This window comes from Gasterosteus aculeatus, chromosome 4 (assembly GCF_964276395.1).
Source record: "Gasterosteus aculeatus chromosome 4, fGasAcu3.hap1.1, whole genome shotgun sequence".
In the NCBI taxonomy this organism is placed as follows: domain Eukaryota; kingdom Metazoa; phylum Chordata; class Actinopteri; order Perciformes; family Gasterosteidae; genus Gasterosteus; species Gasterosteus aculeatus.
Genome location: NC_135691.1, coordinates 8230806 through 8252034, shown reverse-complemented (window position 1 = coordinate 8252034; position 21229 = coordinate 8230806). Strand labels below are relative to the sequence as shown.

Sequence of the window (21229 nt, the reverse complement as noted above, 5' to 3'; positions counted from 1 at the left end):
AACAGTCCACAAATGAACCATTTACTCCAATTAGAGTAGAAACTACAAATCCCAGCTGCTATGGGATTAGCAATTATTTTACATACAAAGAAATTAAGGATTTTATTGAACCATGCAAAACTGCAAGAAACCAACACACATCCTCACTATACTGGTTTTCTGACACAAAATAAAGCCCTACATTTTTAAAACATCCGGTGAACTAAAATTCCATCACATACGAAATAAAACGCAAGATGTGGATTGGCGTTTTTGGGCCACGACAGGTGAACATGTCAAAGTAGGAGAAGCACAGGTGTCGATAAATGAACGATGGCTGCCTTACTTTGAAGGGTCCAAACAGAACCCTGAACAGAAGCGAGTCGTCGTTAGGATTACGTGAGCTCCTCCTGCTATGACGAGTGAAAATGTCCGCTGTTATGAAAGGCCGCAGGACATATTGAGCCAGCAGGTTTCAGAGGATAGTCTTCACTTCAATACACGCAAATTAGCACGCTAATAATGCACATCAGCACATGAAGCGTCCGTGTTAAATGTCTCCATTGATCCTGCTCGTCACCTACATGGATGGGAATTCAATGGGATTAGCTTTTGACTGGTGCCACCATTAATGAATCAAGACATCTTTGCTTTCATACTATTGAGGTAAAGATTTCAGCCTCATAGACCTGCTGGCTACAGGACTTCACACAACAGCCTGATTCCGTGGAAATGAGATTCTCTTAAAACGACTGCAGACGAGGCGATGCAATGATGTTCACAATCCTCCTTCAAAAATACTTTTAGAAAAAGCTGTTTTAGATACAAGAAGCCGTAGTTGACCTTTCACAAAGTATTGTGACGAAAGCACAAGTAAACAGACACAATTAGTTCTGTTGTGACACTATAAAACACCTTTATATACATTAGAAAAAACAACAAATAACCTACTCTGGAATGGTACAAAATGTCAATCATACATCACCTGTGAAGTTGGATAAACTGGATGAGTTTAAAATGGGAGAAAAGGGCTTGCAAACAAATACAAAAATAGTTCTGATTAAAATAGAGAGACGCTGATGCGCGGAGAAAAGGAGCGGCTTCCTTTCATCGTCTTTCCATCCGTCGCTGCAGACTCAACACTGAAATGACACAACATGTCCCCCCCCCCAAAAAAGAGCCCGAATCCTGACCCTTCTTTAATCACATCCAGGGGAGTGAGGTAACTCAGAGGAAGGACGGGGAGGAGAGGATGCTGGGATATTATTTTTCATGTTTATGTTTCAGTTTGTTCAGCCGAGAGTCGTCCTGGGCTGAAAACATTTGCCGTGGCCTTGTGGTGTCACAGTCACTGTCGGCGCCCTCTAGCTGGGGGGATAGTAGCCTTGGTTGTAGTTCCAGGTGTTCTGGTAACCGTAGCTGCCGTAGCTTCCGTAGCTGCCGTATTGCGGCTGCTGGAAAACCATCACAAAAAAAAAGAAGAAGAAAAAGCTTGTCAGGGGGGGGAAGTGAAATGCCACGACGGCTCGTGAATCTAGCAACTTGATTGACAGATTGGGCAAGTGATGAATGAATAAACACATCAGTCAAATTAAGTGATGATGGATTATCTCGAGCAGAGAGCCGTCTCACTTCGTTCTCACCTCTTAAGAGATGAAGAGATACTCTAGTGAAAGACGGTTGGGATAAAAACAAACTGTGCCAATACGTAGAATAAAAAGTACCAGGATGTCCTGATGCATCAGGTCGCATTTGAGGAATGCGAGCCAGCATGCTTTTCCAGCTCACAGTCCCGTGCACAGCGGATACAGTCAAAGGTGCAATCTTATGACAGAGTACGATGTCTCAACTGTATGCTGAATACATGACATAAGGACGTGTATTTAGGGTCTGGAAAGTAAAAAAAAATGAAAGTAAAAACAGATTTGGAAACAAGTAATTATAGATAGATATAAACTTTATTAATCCCCAGGAAGGGGAAATTTGTGAAATGCAATGTACACAGAACATGTCAAAGTGCGGCATAAACCCACTTTAGAGTCTGTTTACTTTAAGTTAAAAGCAGGGGAAGGCAGTTTGATTTATGAGGCGCATTTCATACACAAAGTTGGGCTCCTCGTGCCGTACGGATCAGTAAAAACAAGTTGTGACAGTCCAGCGTTTATACGACCGGCAGGAAGTCGGAGCGTCAGCCTTCGTCTCGCTGCTCAGACTAGTAGGTCCCCGTCCAGTGAGCTAATATGTCTCGCAGGTTTACATTGCTCGAGCATGTTAGTAATACGTTTAGGCTCAAGTAAGGATTTATAAAGTGTTTAAAATCTACGTGGCCTTCTAGTAACCAGTGCAGCTTTAAGAAATAGGCCGTCCTTTTGGTTTGAGCTCCTAAGGTTCAATTTTAAAAGCATGCAGCAAATGTGCAACCATTTAGCATCATATACATAGGAATACATAAAGTATTTTATGGGCTTTGGTTTTTCTACACCTCAGTAAAGCCATTGTAAAACCATAAAAGCCTCTTTTGGTCAAGCCATTACAGATAGTTCTTCATCCACACATAATAAACGCTTCCTACCTGGTACCAGCTGCTGTATCCCCCATAGGCGGCCTGTGAGCTGGCGTCGGCGCCCACCACAGGAGGAGGCGGCGTCGTGATGGGGACATGCGCCATCGTCGCTGCCACTTCTGCAGACACGGCAACAGCCGAGCCGTCGTCACTTTTGCTCATCTTCTCCGAGTCCTCATCCCTGAAAGAAGTCCAACTATGACTAGTGATCGACTATCAATAAGTTGACACTTGAGTCGAGACATTGCATGAAACGTGACCGCTTTTTTCCTCCACTGCTGCTCTCTTTAATTTAAATTTGTCTTTAGGACTCAATAGACAAAATCATTAAGACAGAAATAAAGGAGTTGCCCTTCAAAATAAAAGCATTACTACAAAATACTATTCATGACACTGATATTTGATTGAATCTACCCGTTCTCTGCTCCTCTCTTCGTTCCGCCCAACTCCTTCAGCAGCTTCTGGTGCTCCTCGTAGACCGACAGCACACTATCACAAAACAGACACAATAAGACCAAGACAATGAGCGACTACATGTGGGTCCCAAGACCAAGACCAATGGGTCGTCCGTGGCGCCAACCGGGTTTTTTTTGCGGAAGACTCGTGTCGAGGTCTGACCTCGCAATAGAGTTGCTGTAGTCCTCCGCAAACTGCAGGCGTCTCTGGGAGAAGAGGATCTTGGTGTGGGGGGCGAGGGCAGCTGCCAGCGCTCGCGTCACACACTCCTGCACCGCCTCCGCTGAGGGGTCGCCCGACACCTCCAGCTCCAACAGGTTCAGGTGCAGCTTATCGTTGTCCTGAGGGGAGGGGGCACATGGAGAGGAAGCAGTACTTTATTTTTAGTTATTGTAAAGGAGCGGCGCGACGGTACAAACAGATCTTCAAAAGCAAACAAAACAATCCTTGAATTCAGTTGATCATAAATGAAAGGAAACATGGTAGTTAATATTATATTCCTTTTCTGTCAATACATAGAAGTGTGATGTTTGTCAGAACCATTTCTATATCACACAAAGTACTAGTTGCAAAGAGCACACGATGTTTAGGAAATAATAATGAAATCACAGAATCAGAATTGTCATTCAAATTCACCAGCATTAAAATGGAAGAGACTTTTTTACATCATATCAGTTATCAGAAAACAATAAAGGACGTTAAGTCAGACACTTAAAAACACTTTTAGCCGGTTGAGCCGTCCATAAGCCAAGCCAACTCCACTGCAGCTTCGAGGACGGAGGGCTGACAGAAGATTGACCACAAATGTATTTGCGTAAATGCTCTCACCGGGCTGATCTCCAGCGCCTCCTGTAAGACTCCGCGGGCTCTGCTGGGGTTCCTGCCCAGCTTCAGCAGCAGCCGTGCCAGCTTGATGGAAAAGAAAGCGTGCAACGTGGGATTCTCTTTGGATTCGTCCACCGCCTCACGCAGCAGCGCCTCCGATTGGTCCAGCAGGCCCGCCCGCCTCTCTAGAGCCGCCCTGCGAAGTCGGACGACCGCCAATCCCGGGAGCGTTTTCTCCAGAGCCTCCAGCACCCGCCGGGCCTCGCTCAGGTCCCCTGGTGGAAGAAGATGGGGGAGACTTTGAGAGTGTTGTGATAAACAATGTGTTTGTATTTGATCATGTCAGTGTTGTAGAAAAGATGAATGATGAAGGGAATGTTTTGTTTGACTTTAAGACTCCACACAGAGTTTTGGTGAGTCACACATAGAACTCGAATGAAAAAAAAAACAAAAAGGTGAAAAAAAATTGAATGAAAAAAACCCCAAAAAGGTGCTAGTGGGCATAGAGGTGGGCAAACAAATCCAAATCCTTACACAAATGCAAACGTTTTATGATTTGTATTTTTCTTTATTTTTAATAAATTACTAAATCATTTATTCTGCTCGGCTCATTTTTTTTCATTACAACCTGATTTTTTTGCCCTATTAAAAACTTGTAATCGCAATTAATGAATTTTAAAATGTGAGATTAAATTGTTCATTTTTTTTATCTATTGACAGCCCTAGTATGTATTCAGTTATGAAAAAGAAGTAAAAATATGTTCAATTGAAATAACTAAAAATAGTGTATATATAAAATATATGACCCATTAGTCGCTTTTACACATTCTTATTACAGCTCCTTTATTTGTTGAGACTGAACTCCTTCCACCTTTCCAAGGAACGAAAGAACAAAGCTGTGTTTGTGAAGTGTGTGTGTGTGTGTGTTGTCGCACCGTGCCTCTCCTCGAAGGTGGCCCACTGCATGTGGATGTTGGGTTTGTACGCCAGGTGGACCTCACAGGCCCGTTTGAAGACAGCGCGCGCCTCCTCCAAACTCTGCGACTCCAGGTACTGGTTGTACTGAACGACACGTACGAGAACGTGTTACACACTGGCACACATTTAGATTTCTATATACATACACAACAATGATCACCTGTGTAGGCCCTTTTGTGTGTTCTTTCACTAAATACGACTAACACATGAACACACTTTTCTTCCTCACCCTGATCCAGAATTCCTCATACAGGGCGCAGGCAATCAGGCAACGCTCGAAGAGAATGCGCACCCTGGTGTCGTCATGGGCAACCGCAGCCCCCTCTGAGTCAACCTGTGGCTGGACTGTGACCTCCGGCTCCTCTGTGGCAGCCTGGTCTGGATCTACAGGGAGAAAACGGAGTAGGGAACTGAGAACGCGGTCAGATATTAACACGGACTCGTAGACCTGCTGAAACAGGAGACAGCCGACCTTGTTGGGGGTCTTGGGAGTCTTGGGGGTCTTTGGGGTCCTTGTTCAGCTCGGCGACCTCCCAGTCCAGGTAGGAGTGCCAGGCCCTCAGTTGGAGGCGATCCAGGGGCTTGACGTGGAAGTAAGGACGTTTGATCTACGGGCCGGAGAAAAGGAAATCAGCAAGTGATGGAACCAGGAAAGTGTCCTTCCAGGTCAATGAAGGAATTTACAAATTTAGCTGCAAAACTTCACTAAAATTTGCATTAATAAATAGTGAAAAACCCTGAAATGTTTTGATAGCACAAAGTATTGAAATTGGCTAGTTTCTGACCAAAATGTTACCTTTAGCAATTATATGTTTGGAATTTTGAGAGAGAACTCGTACGAATGATTTTCAGCAAGTATAACATCGTATCCAACGATTCAGTTTGGCCTCTTTTACCAAATGAAAAAGGCCTTTGTAGAACTGTTGTTACTGTTGATGAAAGAATTTTTTTTTTTTTTAAACAGAGCGGAGCCGAGAAAAGAGAGAAAAGAAGAACTCACAGCGTCTTCAAAGTGCCAACGCTTGCGGACCTCTCCCTCGTTGTCTTGGTACACTTTGTCCCTGCGAAGCAGCACTTGTTCCCTAATCTTCTGCATCAATTCCTCCTGAACACAGAGAGTAGGACAACATCAGCGCAATCATCTCTGTAACTTCATGTCCCCCACGTTTGAAACCTTCGGACGGAGTGCGAGGCCGCCACCTGCTACTCACCGAGTCGGTGCCCTCCGGTGTGGCGGGCTCTTCCTCCCCTGGCGGCCGCTCCTCCTCCTCCTCCTCCTGGGCCTGTTTGGCACGCTCCGCTTTCTGAGTCTGACGGCACAGCGTCCTCAGCTCCTCATATTCCTCTGTGGAAAGCACCTCTTCAGGCTCCTGGCCGTTGAGTTGGTCTTTGAACCTGGCGAAGTTCATTGCAGGAGAGAAACAGACAGAATGAGTTCAAGTACGAGTGGCTGAGACGTTGATTTCATGTTAAATAAACCACTAAATATATTCATTATCTAACAAAGTTCAGAAATACACGCACAGCTTGTGTGTGTGTGTGTGTGTGTGTGTGTGTGTGTGTGTGTGTGTGTGTGTGTGTGTGTGTGTGTGTGTGTGTGTGTGTGTGCGTGCGTGCCCTTACTTGTCGTAGTGGGTGTTGTAGAGCTGGGTGGGGACTTTGAGGACTCTGTCCAGGACTGCTACGGCTCTCTTCATGTTTCCCTGCTCCTTTTCCCACTCGACATAAAGATCCCACAGCCTGTCGGAGTGGAAGTCCAGACCTGCTGCCACAACCGCGTCCTCAAACACACTGAGGGTTGAGAGAGACGAGTAAGACTGCGGCTTTCACAAACAGCAGCGCACTTGCTTTTTATTTAAACGTTACCATCAGTTTCTACTTTTTACACGTCCAACGGCATAAAACACAACAACAACAAAAGGCGATTCTGTACCTGCGAATCCTCGAGGGCGACTCAGGGAGGTTCATGTCCAGTGTTCCCAGCAGCAGATTGATGTAGTGGATCCACAGATCTACACTCAGCGGGATTGCCTGTAGACCCTGGACACACACCTGACACAGCGCGACACCACATCAAAACGCCGCCGAAATAGACTTCACAGTGTTCACACTGGCGTGGGAGAGAGGGAGCACAGAATTCTAAAGCCGGTCTCCAGTTTTACCTCCTCTGCTTTGTTGTTGAACCCAGCGCGGCGTTCCAGATCGGCAAATTTCTTCCAGTAGCCGTAGCAGAGCGGGTAGCGAGTGAGGAAAGCCGCCAGCGCTCTGCGCGACGCCGTGATGTGACTCTAGACATGCCGGAGAGAAAGTTAAGGCCTAAATGTGACTCTGGGTTACCATTGGGTCCATAGAGGTCAATATCTTAAACGTATCTGTACTGAGGGGGAAAAAAAAACCTATTGATCATCCTCGCCTCTCAGAACACAACGACGACTACACACCTCTTGCTCGCAGTATTGAAGCAGGTCCGTCCAGCCGGTGAAGTCTTGAGGATTGTCGTGGGCGGCCTTCCACAGGCGCTCAAAGTCCGCGGGCAGTTCCCCCTCGTCGTCTTCCGCAGGTGGGGGCATGGAGAAGGAAACGGGGTCGGGGCGCACAGAGACGTCGGGGGCCACGGCGGGACCGCCGTTCTCTTCCGACATCTCTGCCATTTCGGCTCGAGGCGATGCGGTGGCCTCAGAGGCCTCCGTGGCTGAGGATGAGACAGATGGAAGCGTAATGAGCGAATTTCACAGGTACGCCGCTGTTTCTTTTGTGAAGGTGTGTGTGTGTGTGTGTGTGGGGGGGGGGTGTAATTTGACCCTTTGGCCATAATCCCTACCTACTAATGTTATTTTAAACAGAAACACAACAATGTCACAGCCTGCTCTTTTACAAAGAAAGACACCGCAACAAACTTTCAACAGCTACTGTTATTCTCCAGCAATGAATGACTGAGAAGTTAAGTTAGTTTTCGGTTTTCCTGTTTATTGTCACTGCATGATGGAACACCTTCAACACCACGAAACCTTTTATATCCATTCCTCTGAATTATTTGAATTTAATTGAGGTGTGGTGGCAAAGTAATCACAACAGAAACGGACACTTTGAGTGCTTCTCACATTCTTTTTAGTTTTTTTAATGGAAGTTGAAGGCACCTTCAAATAAATGATAGAAAAATGGCATTTGCCTCAATAAGAATAAGGCACTGCTTAAATACATGTAATGTGATTCATGAACCTTCCTCTTGAAAACAAAAAGAGGCCCAACAGGTGTTAACACCATACAACAAGGCGTAAAAGAAAAACACGCTCATTACCATTTACTACTACAAAACCTAAGCAAATAGGGGATTAAACCTACTATAACGTGCAGTTTAAATGCTTTTATGAAAAAATGATACTACATTGACTACTCTAAACTAGCACCCCCAGCAGACAAAAAACAACAAATGAAAAAAAAAAAGAAAAAAGTTACTTTCTTCATTTATTCTTGCAACACCATGATCACACCTGCAGATTTAGGTTTCATTCAGTAAAAGTAGTTTACATGCGTTTGATCTACACTACGGGACTGACTCAGGTCCCGTTAGGATGTTGTGGACATAACTCATTAAATGACTGATTTCTGACCGCAAACCACTTGCCGAAGCGTTGGGTGGTGAGTGAGTTGAAGTTATTGTACAGAACGCTGTGCTGTTTCGTGCTGTGTGTGTAACGTTACTTGAAATCACGTTAGCCTAGCTTAGCTTGTCACGCTTGTCAACAAGCCTCCGGTCACATCGGAGCTTTATTTAAAAGACTTGCAGCTGAAACCAATGCTGGTTAATATCCGTGAAACGACAAAACGGCGTATGGTACATTCATTCATTTCGATCTAACTACCTGAAGACTCTTCGAGCTCCCCGTTGCCGCTCATCTCCTCATAGCCTTCCGCCGCCATGATGGTAAACGTCTCACTGACGTCATTCTCCCGCGACAGGTCACTGACAAAAAGAAACAGAAAATAACGGAAAAATAGTTATAATGTATAACGGTTATATTTTTCCCTCGTAAGTTTGAATAGTGACTGCATTACTTGTTTTATGTTATTTTGTGGTTTTCAATTTTGTTATCGTACAATGTATTGAAAACTTAAAACTAAAAACCTTTTCCTGTGGATGTACAAAAATCCAGATTCCTGGTAATTAGTCAACCTAATATTTGACAGCGTACATATACCTATACAAGTGATAAAGTTCTTAATATAAACCAAAACTGATAACGGTTTAGAACATAATTTGTCAAATAACTTTACAATTACACATCTATATTTAATTGTGTATTATCTATTTTCTTTTTATTCACAAGCATAAGGGCAAAAAACAAAATAACACTTCAGAGAAACCTGTACATAATTCTGCAATCAAGAAACTACAGGTACAGTCAGGCAAGGTTTTAAAAAGCTGTGTGTGGACAAGGTATAAGTGGGTGCTAGAAGATACCACCTGGTTACCACATACTCATTAAGCCGGACCAGTTGAGATTAATTTTGTTCCCAAGTAGATGGGTGAGCATTATCATCTTCTACACACTTAGTTTCAACAAAGCGAGCTACTGTGGATTATGCTCAAAAGTATTTTTTTTTTTTTATGAACATACAAACACAAGTAGAATCCTTAAAAAAAAAAAAAAAAAAAAAAGTCATGAACTTTACTTATTGGCTAATTAATACAGTGACCGCCTACAAAGCCTCTTGAAGATATTGCTACATTTCTCTAACATTAAACTTTTAGAATAGTATTCAATATTATTTTCAGTAAATTTATGGTCTATGCACCAATTTATCACATTTCTTGAATACGAGACGCCACTAACAAACCACATTACCGCTGAAATTACAGGGTTTTAGTATAGAAAAAAAAAAATAGAAAGAGACTTTGACATTTGGTCAACTTTATTTATACTTGGTCTATTTTTTAAGAGTACATCTGGCAACTTTGAATCTGTTCCTTCAGTTACATTTCAACCAATTTAAGCCATCATCTGACAGTTGCAGCAACCTAAAACAAATCAAGGACAAACTCATAGCGATTTGAAAATCCAGGGTCTCTAGAGAATCACATGAATATTTTAGGAGTACTCTGTGTGCATTTAGGATTGATTTGTTATGTAAATCAAAAGGCTTTTAAAATTAACATTTGCTAGCAAAACACTCGTTTAAGGAATAGATTTGATCATTAAGATCCAAATGACACAATGGAAATCCTGGATGATCCCGACATTGAAAAACACATGGACAAGTTTAAGTTTTCACTCAAGTGCATTAAAAATAATCTAGTAAACAAAGCGGGGAAACAACCCAGTAAAACAAAGAAAGCACATCAACAGGAAGATCAGCAAACATCAGTGGTTCAGTTCCCTGAAGTTATTCAGCTGAAAATCTCTGTGCAGCAGTGTAACAAGTTGATCACGTGAAAGAGATGCTAATCATTTCATTGCCCAAGAATTAATCACTGAAAAGCTCGGGGAGGGACCCGACTAGATGATACTGGCCAGAACTGGTGAGAAATAGGATTTCTTCCCCTTTAGAGGAAATATTAAGAACATCAGGATGAAAGCGCAGAGAGTGTTGGCAGCACTCTCAATAGGTATAGACTGTGGCACGAGTACAGAAGGTACAGCTGAGTGAAGTGCTTGGCTTAATAGAGAGTTGGAATGAGTATTAAGTCAGAAACAGATAGTGGGAATTACCAGTAGGAGGAGCATGTGTTTTGGATGCAAACCTTCATTTTAAAAAGCGAAAAAAAAATTCCCTCACAGTGATCTTTTCCTGCCCGGTATGGATCGGCAACAAAAAAAAAAAAAAAAGGTGCTTCAATTTTTTTCTGCCAAAAGATCCATTACAATTACATAATTTCTTTCAACTATTGTGTATCTGTAAATCTGACAAACACTATCTAGCAGTAAACTTTTGTTGTTATGTATTAGGGTATGACTGAACCAGCAATGTTCCATGGCTCAGTTCCACTGACAGGTTGTGTGTGTGTGTGTGTGTGTGTAGGGATTAAAACTGTTCCGTTTGTGTCCTTTATTCTTTCCATGATGGCTATCCTCTGTTTCTCCACTCCCGCTCAATTCAATCGGTTCCTCCCCTTCCGTCTCCATGGTTACTGGAGCATCACGTTCCAGTCCAACCCTGCGTTCACGCCGGGCTTCCGAAGCGTCAGCACCGACATTGAGGCATCAAAGTCAAACTCTAGCTGGCTCTCCTGACCATCTGAAAAACACAAAAACCATATGAAGCAAACCTGAAGTTTCTGAAATATTAATTATAGAATTTATCAATTGTCAAAACACAGCTTAACTCACAAAAAAGAACACGTAGATATTTGAGAACGTTTAAAAACTCTTTACAGAAACTTTAAAGTACTTTGCGAGCATTCAGCTTAAGGTTAGTGGGAGGATCGATGCTTTGGGCCGGACTGCATTTTGAAAATTGCCACACTCTTAAGATGGTATTTCCTGAATCAGCACACATTCCCTAACTTTAAACAAATTACACATGAGCACAAATTGAAATGTAATTCACTCACCAGCAGTCTTAAGCGTAACCTTGCTGGGCTTACTGGCCCCCAGTATGACAATGCGTTCAATCCAGGAGCCGGTGGAGAACTCCGCATCTGTAGCCAGGTTTCTGTGGACCGAGCAGGGACAGACACGTAATATTTGTAAAACTGTTTCAAACAAATCAAAAATGTCTTATGTCTGCGATACAAAAATATATAAATGATTATTAAAATATCCAGTAGCATATCGAAGGCTCATTTTCTGCTGGAGAAGCAGGAGAATATTGGATACTCACACAGAAGAGAGCATGTTCTTGGCAAAGGACAGCCTTCTGTGGATGAACTCCTTCTTTTCATAGTTGAAGGTGTGGCCATCATCTATGTAGAGCTCACCTTCTGCAGTTCGCTGTAAAAAAAATAAAGTTAAAAACACCAAGTAAGACCATGAAACAGGTCACATATTATAAACAAATGTGTTTAAAGAACAATGTTTTCATCCATTTATTATCCTGAATCCTCGCCCTGTTGATGCACATGATTCAAGGATTTAATATATGAACTGAATAGTTTTTTAAAATTATGTTATATTTTTCACTTTTTGACAAAGCAGCTGTGGGGGAATATATATATATATATGTATATATATTATATATACATATTTTAAATAAGTGTTTTTGCAGCTGCCATTTCAGTTACCTGCAGGTTGAGAGCCACGTATAAAGTGTAGGGATCGTGCGTCATGCAGGAGGAAGACCTGCGAACTCGCATCTTCCTGGGAATAATAGAGCCGCCACGCTGGAACACGGGGATCTGGAAAGAAGGCAACAAGCTCAATTTTAACACGAGAGGACAAAAGGGAACAACACTGTAATAGGATGTGCAGCAACAAAATATAGAAATCTGTCTTACAGAACTCATGGTGACTGGGATGTACAGGCTCTGAGCCCCGTTGTGCTTCTGGAAGGTGTGGACGTCAAACCAAACCTGAGGAACACAAGAGGAGACGAGGTTCTTTCAAAATGATCTTCTTGACACAGCCATTAAAATGCAACCCTGAGCCCAGCAGAAACATGGCTTTTCACAGTAAGATGTGTTAACGTTTCTTCTATCGTACCTGGTCTTTGCCAGGTAGGTAGGCGGTGACTCCCCTCGCTCCTTCCTCGGTGACTGGGTGCACCAACAGGTCCTTCCCTGCAACAATGTATCCCAAGTTTTCATTCTAGCAGGTCTTCTCGTCCCAGGCTTAATATAAGGGATCCAAACCCAAGACAAACCGTAACCGCCCAAAAATAATAGATTCTACACCTAAACGGATGAATAGTTGGTGGGACATTGTTCATCAGACACTGATTTAACAACTAAAAACTACAAAGAGATCTCATGGTGGATCTGATCTAGTTAGGAAGAAGACAACATTGAGCTTCTGGTCAAACTATACAAAAAGGGACCCCCTGGGCTTAATGTAGGTATACTTAAAGTAAAATGCCCATTATTAAAGATTGGTTGTCTGGTGTCTTACCAATCAAGAACTCATCATCCAGAGCAAACGTAGCAGGATCCTGAGGATACTCCACCCACAAGGGTCTATGACAGACAAAATGTTGAGTGAATTCAAAGCAACAAGCAGGTTTTCTCTGCATAATTCGGAGTCAGATTTAGGATTGTACTTCCTTTGAATTGGGCAAAATATTCACCACGACGGGAAATGATTTTATACAGTAAAGATGACTTCCTGCCCCGTGCTCACCTCATGATGGGCTCTCCAGTGCGGTATGCGTGGTAGAACTGCTGATACCAGTAGGGCAGCAGGGTGTAGCGCTGGCGCACCACGTCGCGGATCAGTGCCGTGTTTTCCGGACCAAACAGCCAGGGCTCTCGGCGCGGGGTGTCCAGGTGGGCGTGGGCCCTGAAGAATGGCTGGTAGGCTCCAGTCTGGTACCAACGCACCAGCAGCTCAGTGCTCGGAGACTTGAAGAAACCACCAACGTCGGCTGAGAGACAGATGAGTCAGAGTTAGTGTCAGAAGGCAGTTCAGGGGGTGACAAATGAATTCATTTGATGTTTCTTCCTTTAAATGAACCTCATTAAACGCAGGTGCAGAGAGATATAACACTTGATCTCATACAGACTTACTGCTAAATATAACTGCAGCTAGGTTACCCAGGGAAACGGTACAGTCACCATGGCAACAATGCATGCAGTTCACATTTCAACAATACACTTCAGAGATTCAAGTCATATCCGTACAGATTCTATTTCTATTTTGGCATCTCATTGCTTTACTTATTTCTAAGGGTACTGTAATTACTGGTTATTTTAATAGAGCATCTTAAATAAAAAGCAGAGCGCTAATTTCCATTTTACGGGTGTATTTTATCAAATGTTCTAAAACAATAAGAATATGTCCATATTATAGAGTTGAACTTACAAGTGTACAAAGACATAACCATGTGGAAATAAACATTGTAAAAAAGGTATTTACATATACCTAAAGTATGACAAAAAAAAAAAAAATGCAACTCAAATTTGCCACAAAATTTTTTTCTATTATATTTCTTAATATATTTTTGGGGTTCAAACTCACCACCACAGAAAGAGATTCCCACCAGACCCAGACTCAGACACATGGGAATGGACACCTTCAGATGGTCCCACTCAGCAGCATTATCTCCAGTCCACACAGCACCTACAGACACACACAATTCAGCAATCAAGGTCCTGTGCTGAAAAAGCCAGACAGCAGAAGACAGCAGCCAGACAGCAGAAAGAAAACATCCATAAAGGGCTTACCGTAGCGTTGTGACCCAGCAAAGAAAGCTCTGGTCAGGACAAACGGTCTCTCAACTCCCCCTGACCTCTGGATCTGACCCTCCGCTGTGGCCATTTGCTGCAGGTTGTACACAATAATCAGTGCAATTACAACCCATCAGATGTTTGTCCTTTGGTTCTCTTTCTAAGTCATTTGCTAACTATGACAGTTTTTCTTCAATTAGATATAAATCGACTATACTGGCCAAGCTGTTACTTCCATGAAAATGAAAATGTTGCACAAAAAATGGTGGCATAGCATCAAGTAAAAGTACAGCAAGATATCTTCATCTGTCCCAGGGCAAATCAATAAGTGATTTATTTTACTAAAACATGTTCATCATTCTCTTTTAAATATTTTTATTGCATTCAGCATTGTCTTAATGTTTGAACCCTTTACTGAAAATGATACTTTGCAGTAAATCAACTAGTGGCTCATGAATGAGTAGTCGTGCATGAATAATCAACCCGACTGAAAAACACGAGCACGAAATGTCAAGAAATAGAGAAAGCATCAGTCGTTACCGTTAAGCCACAGACTGCATGCACTCACCACATACAAGCCATACAGGTTGTGCACGTCACGGTGCTCCCAGGCTCCGTGCACAGCGTCCTTGTGCATGGTCACCTCCGGCCCGTTAAAGACTGACGGCTCATTCATGTCGTTCCATGTGTACAAGTTCTCCGCGGTACCCTGCAGTGACCACAGATATTGGCGCATAGAAAGTTGAGGCGAAACAAACCATATTATTGGGAAAAACACTTTCTTAAATCCCCGAGGAGGGTCGACAAAACTGTAAAATTAAACTTTTAGATGCCGCAAAATGTAGATTCAGCAGGAACAGAAAAACGGTGTTCTGGTTGGCACCGTTTATCAATGAGAGGGTTTTAAAAACACTTGCAGTTACATATTCTTGACCTTTAGCTGAGCAGCAGACAGACGAGTGTCCTTCAGACTTACCTCGTACTGATCGTAGGCAAACATGCTGGCCCACCAGGCCCTCATGTCTGGCCGAGTGAAGTCAGGATAGCCGGCGCTACCTACGGGTCGCCATCGGAAGCACAGATGAATGTGAGATATATTCATTTTAGTCCTCTCTGCATATTCACGCCAACAGCTAGCTCATGTAGAACATTTACAAATGCATTGTCACACATTTTCTGATGATGCAAAGTCGGCAGTTTCTTACCAGGCCAGCACCAGCCCTCATAGTCTCCACCATCTTTGTTCTTGATGTAGAAACCCTTATTTCGGATTTCATTATGGATCTTGTAGTTGCTGTCTACTTTGATATGAGGGTCCACAATGGCCACCATCTAGAAAACAAATCAAAGACGTCTTGAAAGTATATATGCAAGTTCTGTTGGGGTGACTGCAGGTTATTTTACTGACATTTCAGGGGACATGAGATAGAACTTCTGGCAAAAAACACAAAGTAGTGGACCCACACATTGTCTGCCACTAGTGCGACGTTGGATTATTTGCGTTATGTACCTTGCGTTTCTTGTCCTCGAGAGCCTGCAGCATTTCCTTTGGTGATGCAAACTTGTGTGAATCCCAGGTGAAGTAGCGCTTTCCGTCCGTGTGCTCGATGTCTAGCCAGATGTAGTCGTAGGGGATGTCGTGCTCGTCGAAGCCTGCATCCACTGAAGCCACGTCCTCCTGGTCGTTGTAGTTCCAGCGGCACTGGTGGTATCCCACAGCAGCTAGGGGAGGGAAGGACTGGGTGCCTGAAAGACGACAGCAGAAGGAGGCAGGGAGACGTGAGGACACGAACGGAGATGCTCAGTCAAACGCTGATAGTCAAAAAAAGAAAAGCAACTGTATCTTTGGTGGATACAGGGAGAAATAAGATACATTTCCAAAGTCACCGTAAACATCGAAGCCAAAGCTAGTTTTGAAATCAACAAATTCAGTCTCTTTATTGAAGGAGCCAAAGTTCCTTGATTTGTGTATCAAACATTATGATACACATTAATATTCAGAACATGTATTAAAACGGGATACTTGTGCCCCCAACGTGGACTACAAAGCACCCTGAGAAACCAGCTTCCTACCTGTGAGGGAGGCATACTGAGAGAAGACATCTTTGGGTGTGGGCCCAAGCATGATGAAGACATCAATGATGCCGCTTTCAGAGATCCAACGAACATCCGTCTGTGGAGTCTCGCTCGAGCCTTGAACGTAATCCAACATTTTTCCAAACACGGTCTGGAAAGAAAGTGTGAGTGAGTGAAGGACCACATCCACTACCGGACCAGGAACTATTGCAGAAGAAAAAGGGGACACACCTTTCCAGCTGTGTTGGAGCTGATATCCACCCAGGTCTCGGCAGCATTGAGCCAGAAGATGCCAGTGGTTCTCTGGGCTTTGTGGGCCAACATGACCGGGACGGCGCCGTAAAGGGCCATCGGGTTGTACAGCTCGTACTGGAACACATCCAAGTTATAGAGGCGATATGGATCGCCATTACTGAAACAGAAGAACACACAGTCAGCCTTGATCCAATGCAGAGTAGACAACGCTGACCACTGTACGCCATCGCCATTTTGCTTGTGAACCGTGCTCACTCGGTTGTTTTAAGGCGGAGGGTATCTGCGTGTTCTGGAATGCCGTAGACGTGCTCCACACCCGGCAAGGAGAAGTCTAAACTAATAGCAGATGGACCTGTGAGGCGAGATAAGCTTAGTCAGTTTGTGGCTAGTTAACCTGTAAGCCAGATGTCATGGCAACAGTGTTCAATCTGAAAAGAGATTAACTAACTGAAGCGATTACCATTAGGTTTGCTGTCTGAGTGGGATTTAAAGGTTTCCTCCCACATGCCGTCTACTTTCTCTTCCTCTTCTTTCTGGCAGGCCAACCGGAGGAACAGGGGAATTGTTTACAATAGAAGAAACTAAACAGAGAAAGTGCAGCACAAAGTGTATTTTGGTGTGGTCTACCTCTGCCTGGTTGGCCGGATCAGCCTCCTCTTTCTTCTCGCCCTCCGGCTCTGCCTGACTGCTCCATGGCACACAGTGTGGAAGGACGGTTGAGAAAGGGGTTAGAGGAAAGAGAAAGAAGTGTCACTTTGGCAAAGTCATGGCATCCCGGGACATCATATGGGGGAATACTCAAACCGCGGTAAAAAAAGAAACTACCTCCAAAACAGGGAGGGAATACTCCACATGGACAACTAGAAAAGAATCTACATGGATTGAAGTTTAATGACAAAGGGGACCGAGCAATTCCCGACCGTGTGGCTATTTCAGGCTATGCATTATAGGACTGCATCCCTACAGGCTGCTGCTTGTACACCCAGGAGGTCCTTTAGAGAACCAACTGGGATCTCGTGGCACCCTGGTACATCGTGGTGTGATCAAGGCCATAGCAACACACCAGCTGCAGATATAAGGTATTCACATGCAGCTGTGCAGGCCGGATGGTTCACTACGCCGATATTTTAAGCTTGGTCTCAATATGATTCATTATTGTACGGTTTCTATTAATCATTAACTTAAGCCACAGCAGATCAATCAGTGCATGACTGACACACTACAAACAACAATGGTGAAGACTCGTAATGGAATAATGATTGTATGGTGTAGAGCAAAAAAGCAGCGCCATGGCAGCAAAAGAAAAAAAATTTAAATAACAAATGCAAACTGAAGTATAACCACATGGAGAGATGTCGCTGTTGGGTTTGGGAACATGGCGGCCGTGCTGGAGAATAACACAAACCATCTAGTGGGACTAAAACTAAAATTTTGTAAAGACAGAAAGCTTTACTTTTATGTGCCTTCTAAACTGGTGCACACCTGCTGCAACTAGCGGTATATTTCATCTATTGCTCTCACCATAAGCTGAGCAAGCGTGAGGATTAGTGTCAGTCAACATAACTGGTCCAGACACACAGTCAGTCATGCAGCTATAATGTAAGTGTTAAAACTGCTACGGAGACGATTTGGTTAAGTGGACACTGATCTGACAAGACCGTAAAATCACTGGTTGATTAAGACACATCATACTGATAAAAAAAATTTAAAAAAAAATGTTTGGATGTACCGATTAGGAGGATTTTCTCTTTGTGAAATGATCTTAAGATGTTAATTATTAGTTTAAATAATCCCTCAAAAAAGGAGGATGATAGCAGGAGGCTGGTCTAACCCCTTAATTACAGCAAAAATTTAAAACACAGACATGCACAGTCAGCCACAGCCATGTCTCACGCTCAGTCACGTTTATTGGAGGGTAAACACTCTTTTTGGTGTGATGAGAGTCCCTAGATTTCTTGTCACCGTTGGCAGCATTAGCACAAGGAACAGAATACACTTACAAATCTTAAGGGTCTTTACCTAGAGAATAACCTCTTGATATTATCCCACACGCTAGCCACTGTGCTAGTTACTTTATAGGAGAAACTAGGATGATAGGGAGAAGAGGACAGAACAACGAGTCAGAGACAATACTTTAAAAAATCAAACCATTTTATGGGAACAAAAATCGAAATCATCCACTGAGCGAGGATGTGGATTAAGAGACTGCTACCATTCGTAAAGGTGAATGCATGCGTGGTTTCTCACGTGTCCTTGCGCATCCTCAGGTGCTCAAAGGCCAGCAGGCCGCGCGAGTTGAGAGACATCAGCACTTCTGGGCCTTCCATGATGTCCAACCGGAAGGGCCGGGCGCTGATGATGACCCTCTGAGACTCCGTCCCCAGGGACAGCACCACTCCATTTTCGTCCTGAGACAGGAGAGACAGGCTGAGAGAGAGAGACACACACGGTGAAGTTAGAGACGATATAGTTTCAGATTAACAAAAATGAGGCAAAAAAAACCTAAACACTGTCAAAGTGCTGTAGGGTTGTCTTATTAAATCCAAATTAAGCTCCACTACATTAAAGAAAAAAAGTGGACACATCGATCTATAATAAAACTAACAACGGCTCAAAAGAGAACACCTTTTGGCCAGTTTCATTTACAAATGGAAGGAAAGACTAATGTGTGAGGTTTTGCTAAAAAAAACAACAAAAAAACCCTGAAAATAGCACATAAAAGTTTGGGTTTTTTTTTCCAGCTGGATTTTGTAAAATCAAAACTTCCAGCCAGCAAACACAGGCAGCAACACTCTTGGGAAACTTACGGCTCAGTGGACGGCTCCGTGATGAGCACGTCTGGGACCTCAAATCGAGGCTTCAGGGGCTTCAGCTCGTTAATCTTCACCCTCGTCATGTTTCCCTGGAGACGATAGAGCTCAAGCAGCAGACGCACCTGAGACACAAATTCGGAGAGAGCAAGAGAGACGTAAAGGGGTCAGAAGGTAGTTGGGTTTTAATATCACAAAAAAAGGGAAACTGGTGTCTTATTTTGTCTTGATAACATGAACATTTTCAAATCCAGAACAGGCTTCATTTATAGAAAAGTTCAAAATACAAAATCAAGGCTCTAAAGCCTTTTAGAACCAACTATGCCGTTACGCCGTTAACGCGTTATCTTTACGGAAGCCATCATTTCCCCAATGTGAATTACTTCTGTGTGTTGAATTCACCTTATTGTTGTCATTGATGAGCTGCAGCGTGAGTCTGGTGTTTGTCAGCTCCATGGTCTCCAGCAGGGCTCGATAGGGAGAGTCACCGGGCTTCAGCGCTCGCTGACGCCTTTTAAAAAAAAAAAAAGGGTGACGGGAGGGGACAGAGGCGAGAAATTAGGAACAGTTCGCTTCTCTTGCAACACCATCTATTAGGTCAGGAAAATGTGCCATTGTCCACTTGCACTCACTTGCAGAAGGCACTCTGGTCACAGGTCTTGAAGTTGCCCTTGTCCACAGCCCATGTCCCGCTGAGGGACATAGCCAGCCAGAGCACCAAGACAGGTGCCATACTGCAAAGAAAATCAAAGAGACAACAGAAGATTTAGAGTTTGCCACCTCTCCAAATAATGTGATGGCGAAGTGATTACCCAAGAGGACCCCAGCAAAACTCAGCGCGCAGACAGGGATTAAAGTTTTACAGACACACAAACGGACTCTGATCGCTCTGTGCGGGTCAACTATGCCCCCAACTGAAACGCGTGAACATGTCACAGGCAGCTAGCTGCTACAAGCAATTTCCCGTTTCCTCGTCCTGCCGGAGCAACAAACTGTGCATTTATTAGCAGGTTGAACAGCATCTAAACGAATGGCATCACACCCCTAACCCCTTACCTAGCCTCACATCTCTCCCCATGACACGTGATGCGCTGTGCTTGGAGATGCCAGTTGAAAGTGGTGGCTAACGGATCAGCTAATGTGGGCTAAACGTAGCTAAATTAGCATGGAATCGGGTCTAAAAAAAAAAAAAAAAAAAAAAACGACCGGAACACAGGCACAAATGACTAAGGTTAATTCAACAGCAATAAGGGGCAAGTCTTATACAGACGGTGCAATGCTTGGATGTCTGACAGCGGCATTGTCGTCAATTATAAACAAATATTAGAATCGGGATATCCTACTAACCTTGGTAAGAGCGGCAGCGCAATCCGCTAGCTTTAGCGGTAACGTTAATTCAATTGGAAGGATCGAGACCTTTCTAGTAACGTTATATATCCCCCCTTGGCGGCTATTAAACGTTAGAACAAGAATGTCTACTAAGGGATTACCCACAGAGATACTAGCTGGCTTACAACACGGTGATAATATGCCAAACGAACGATAAATTCACGTTAAAACGTCGATCTTGCTTTGTCTTACCTTCCAGTGAAGGTGGCCATCTTGATTATGCTTCGCTTGACTCCGCCCATTTCAATCCGCAACAAAGGTCGTCAAAGAGTAACGGCAATATTTACTTTTGCTTTATCTAAACGGACAAACGTTATGTGAACACGATTATGCGATTATAACACATACCATTGATACTTTTATTTTACTTCATCGTGGTTGCCATTTTTTTAACTGGTTGACGATAAAACGAGGACGTAAATTTGGTTAAGGGTTCAAGATGAGGGGGCGGGGTTTAACAACTTGAATTCCTCAGGAATGGACATGTCATTTCTAAGCTCCAATCACTGAGGTGCACACATGTATCCCGGATGACATCCAACCAATGCAATCATAGACATGAATGCAACGTATACGGGT

General features: G+C 43.5%; 2 protein-coding genes across 5 annotated transcripts; both read right to left on the bottom strand.

The window, feature by feature from the left end:
- Nucleotides 1-87: 87 nt before the first annotated feature.
- LOC120818229 (pre-mRNA-processing factor 39) lies at nucleotides 88-8774 on the bottom strand. The gene is made up of 15 exons (XM_040175141.2): nucleotides 8665-8774; nucleotides 7243-7493; nucleotides 6964-7089; nucleotides 6735-6853; nucleotides 6425-6592; nucleotides 6013-6196; nucleotides 5802-5906; nucleotides 5274-5409; nucleotides 5031-5185; nucleotides 4759-4885; nucleotides 3827-4098; nucleotides 3161-3339; nucleotides 2957-3031; nucleotides 2552-2723; nucleotides 88-1433 (listed from the first exon to the last, which is right to left on the bottom strand). The coding sequence occupies exons 1-15, from the start codon at nucleotides 8720-8722 to the stop codon at nucleotides 1344-1346; spliced, it is 2217 nt and encodes a 738-aa protein (XP_040031075.2). The 5' UTR covers nucleotides 8723-8774; the 3' UTR covers nucleotides 88-1343.
- Nucleotides 8775-9697: 923 nt separating this feature from the next.
- ganabb (glucosidase II alpha subunit b) lies at nucleotides 9698-21118 on the bottom strand. 4 transcript variants are annotated; one of them, XM_040175132.2, is made up of 25 exons: nucleotides 20843-21110; nucleotides 19894-19995; nucleotides 19664-19772; nucleotides 19259-19386; nucleotides 18699-18878; nucleotides 18471-18536; nucleotides 17079-17136; nucleotides 16912-16984; nucleotides 16707-16803; nucleotides 16428-16608; nucleotides 16194-16347; nucleotides 15631-15866; nucleotides 15326-15452; nucleotides 15097-15176; nucleotides 14689-14829; nucleotides 14118-14214; nucleotides 13912-14013; nucleotides 13075-13318; nucleotides 12847-12911; nucleotides 12442-12518; nucleotides 12237-12311; nucleotides 12024-12137; nucleotides 11624-11733; nucleotides 11355-11455; nucleotides 9698-11038 (listed from the first exon to the last, which is right to left on the bottom strand). In XM_040175132.2, the coding sequence occupies exons 1-25, from the start codon at nucleotides 20890-20892 to the stop codon at nucleotides 10929-10931; spliced, it is 2877 nt and encodes a 958-aa protein (XP_040031066.1). In that variant the 5' UTR covers nucleotides 20893-21110; the 3' UTR covers nucleotides 9698-10928. The 4 variants fall into 4 exon arrangements, with proteins under 4 accessions (XP_040031066.1, XP_040031067.1, XP_040031068.1 ...); XM_040175133.2 differs by lacking the exon at nucleotides 20843-21110 and adding an exon at nucleotides 20609-20837; XM_040175134.2 differs by lacking the exon at nucleotides 18471-18536 and having other exon boundaries at nucleotides 20843-21118.
- Between the last annotated feature and the right edge of the window lie 111 nt (nucleotides 21119-21229).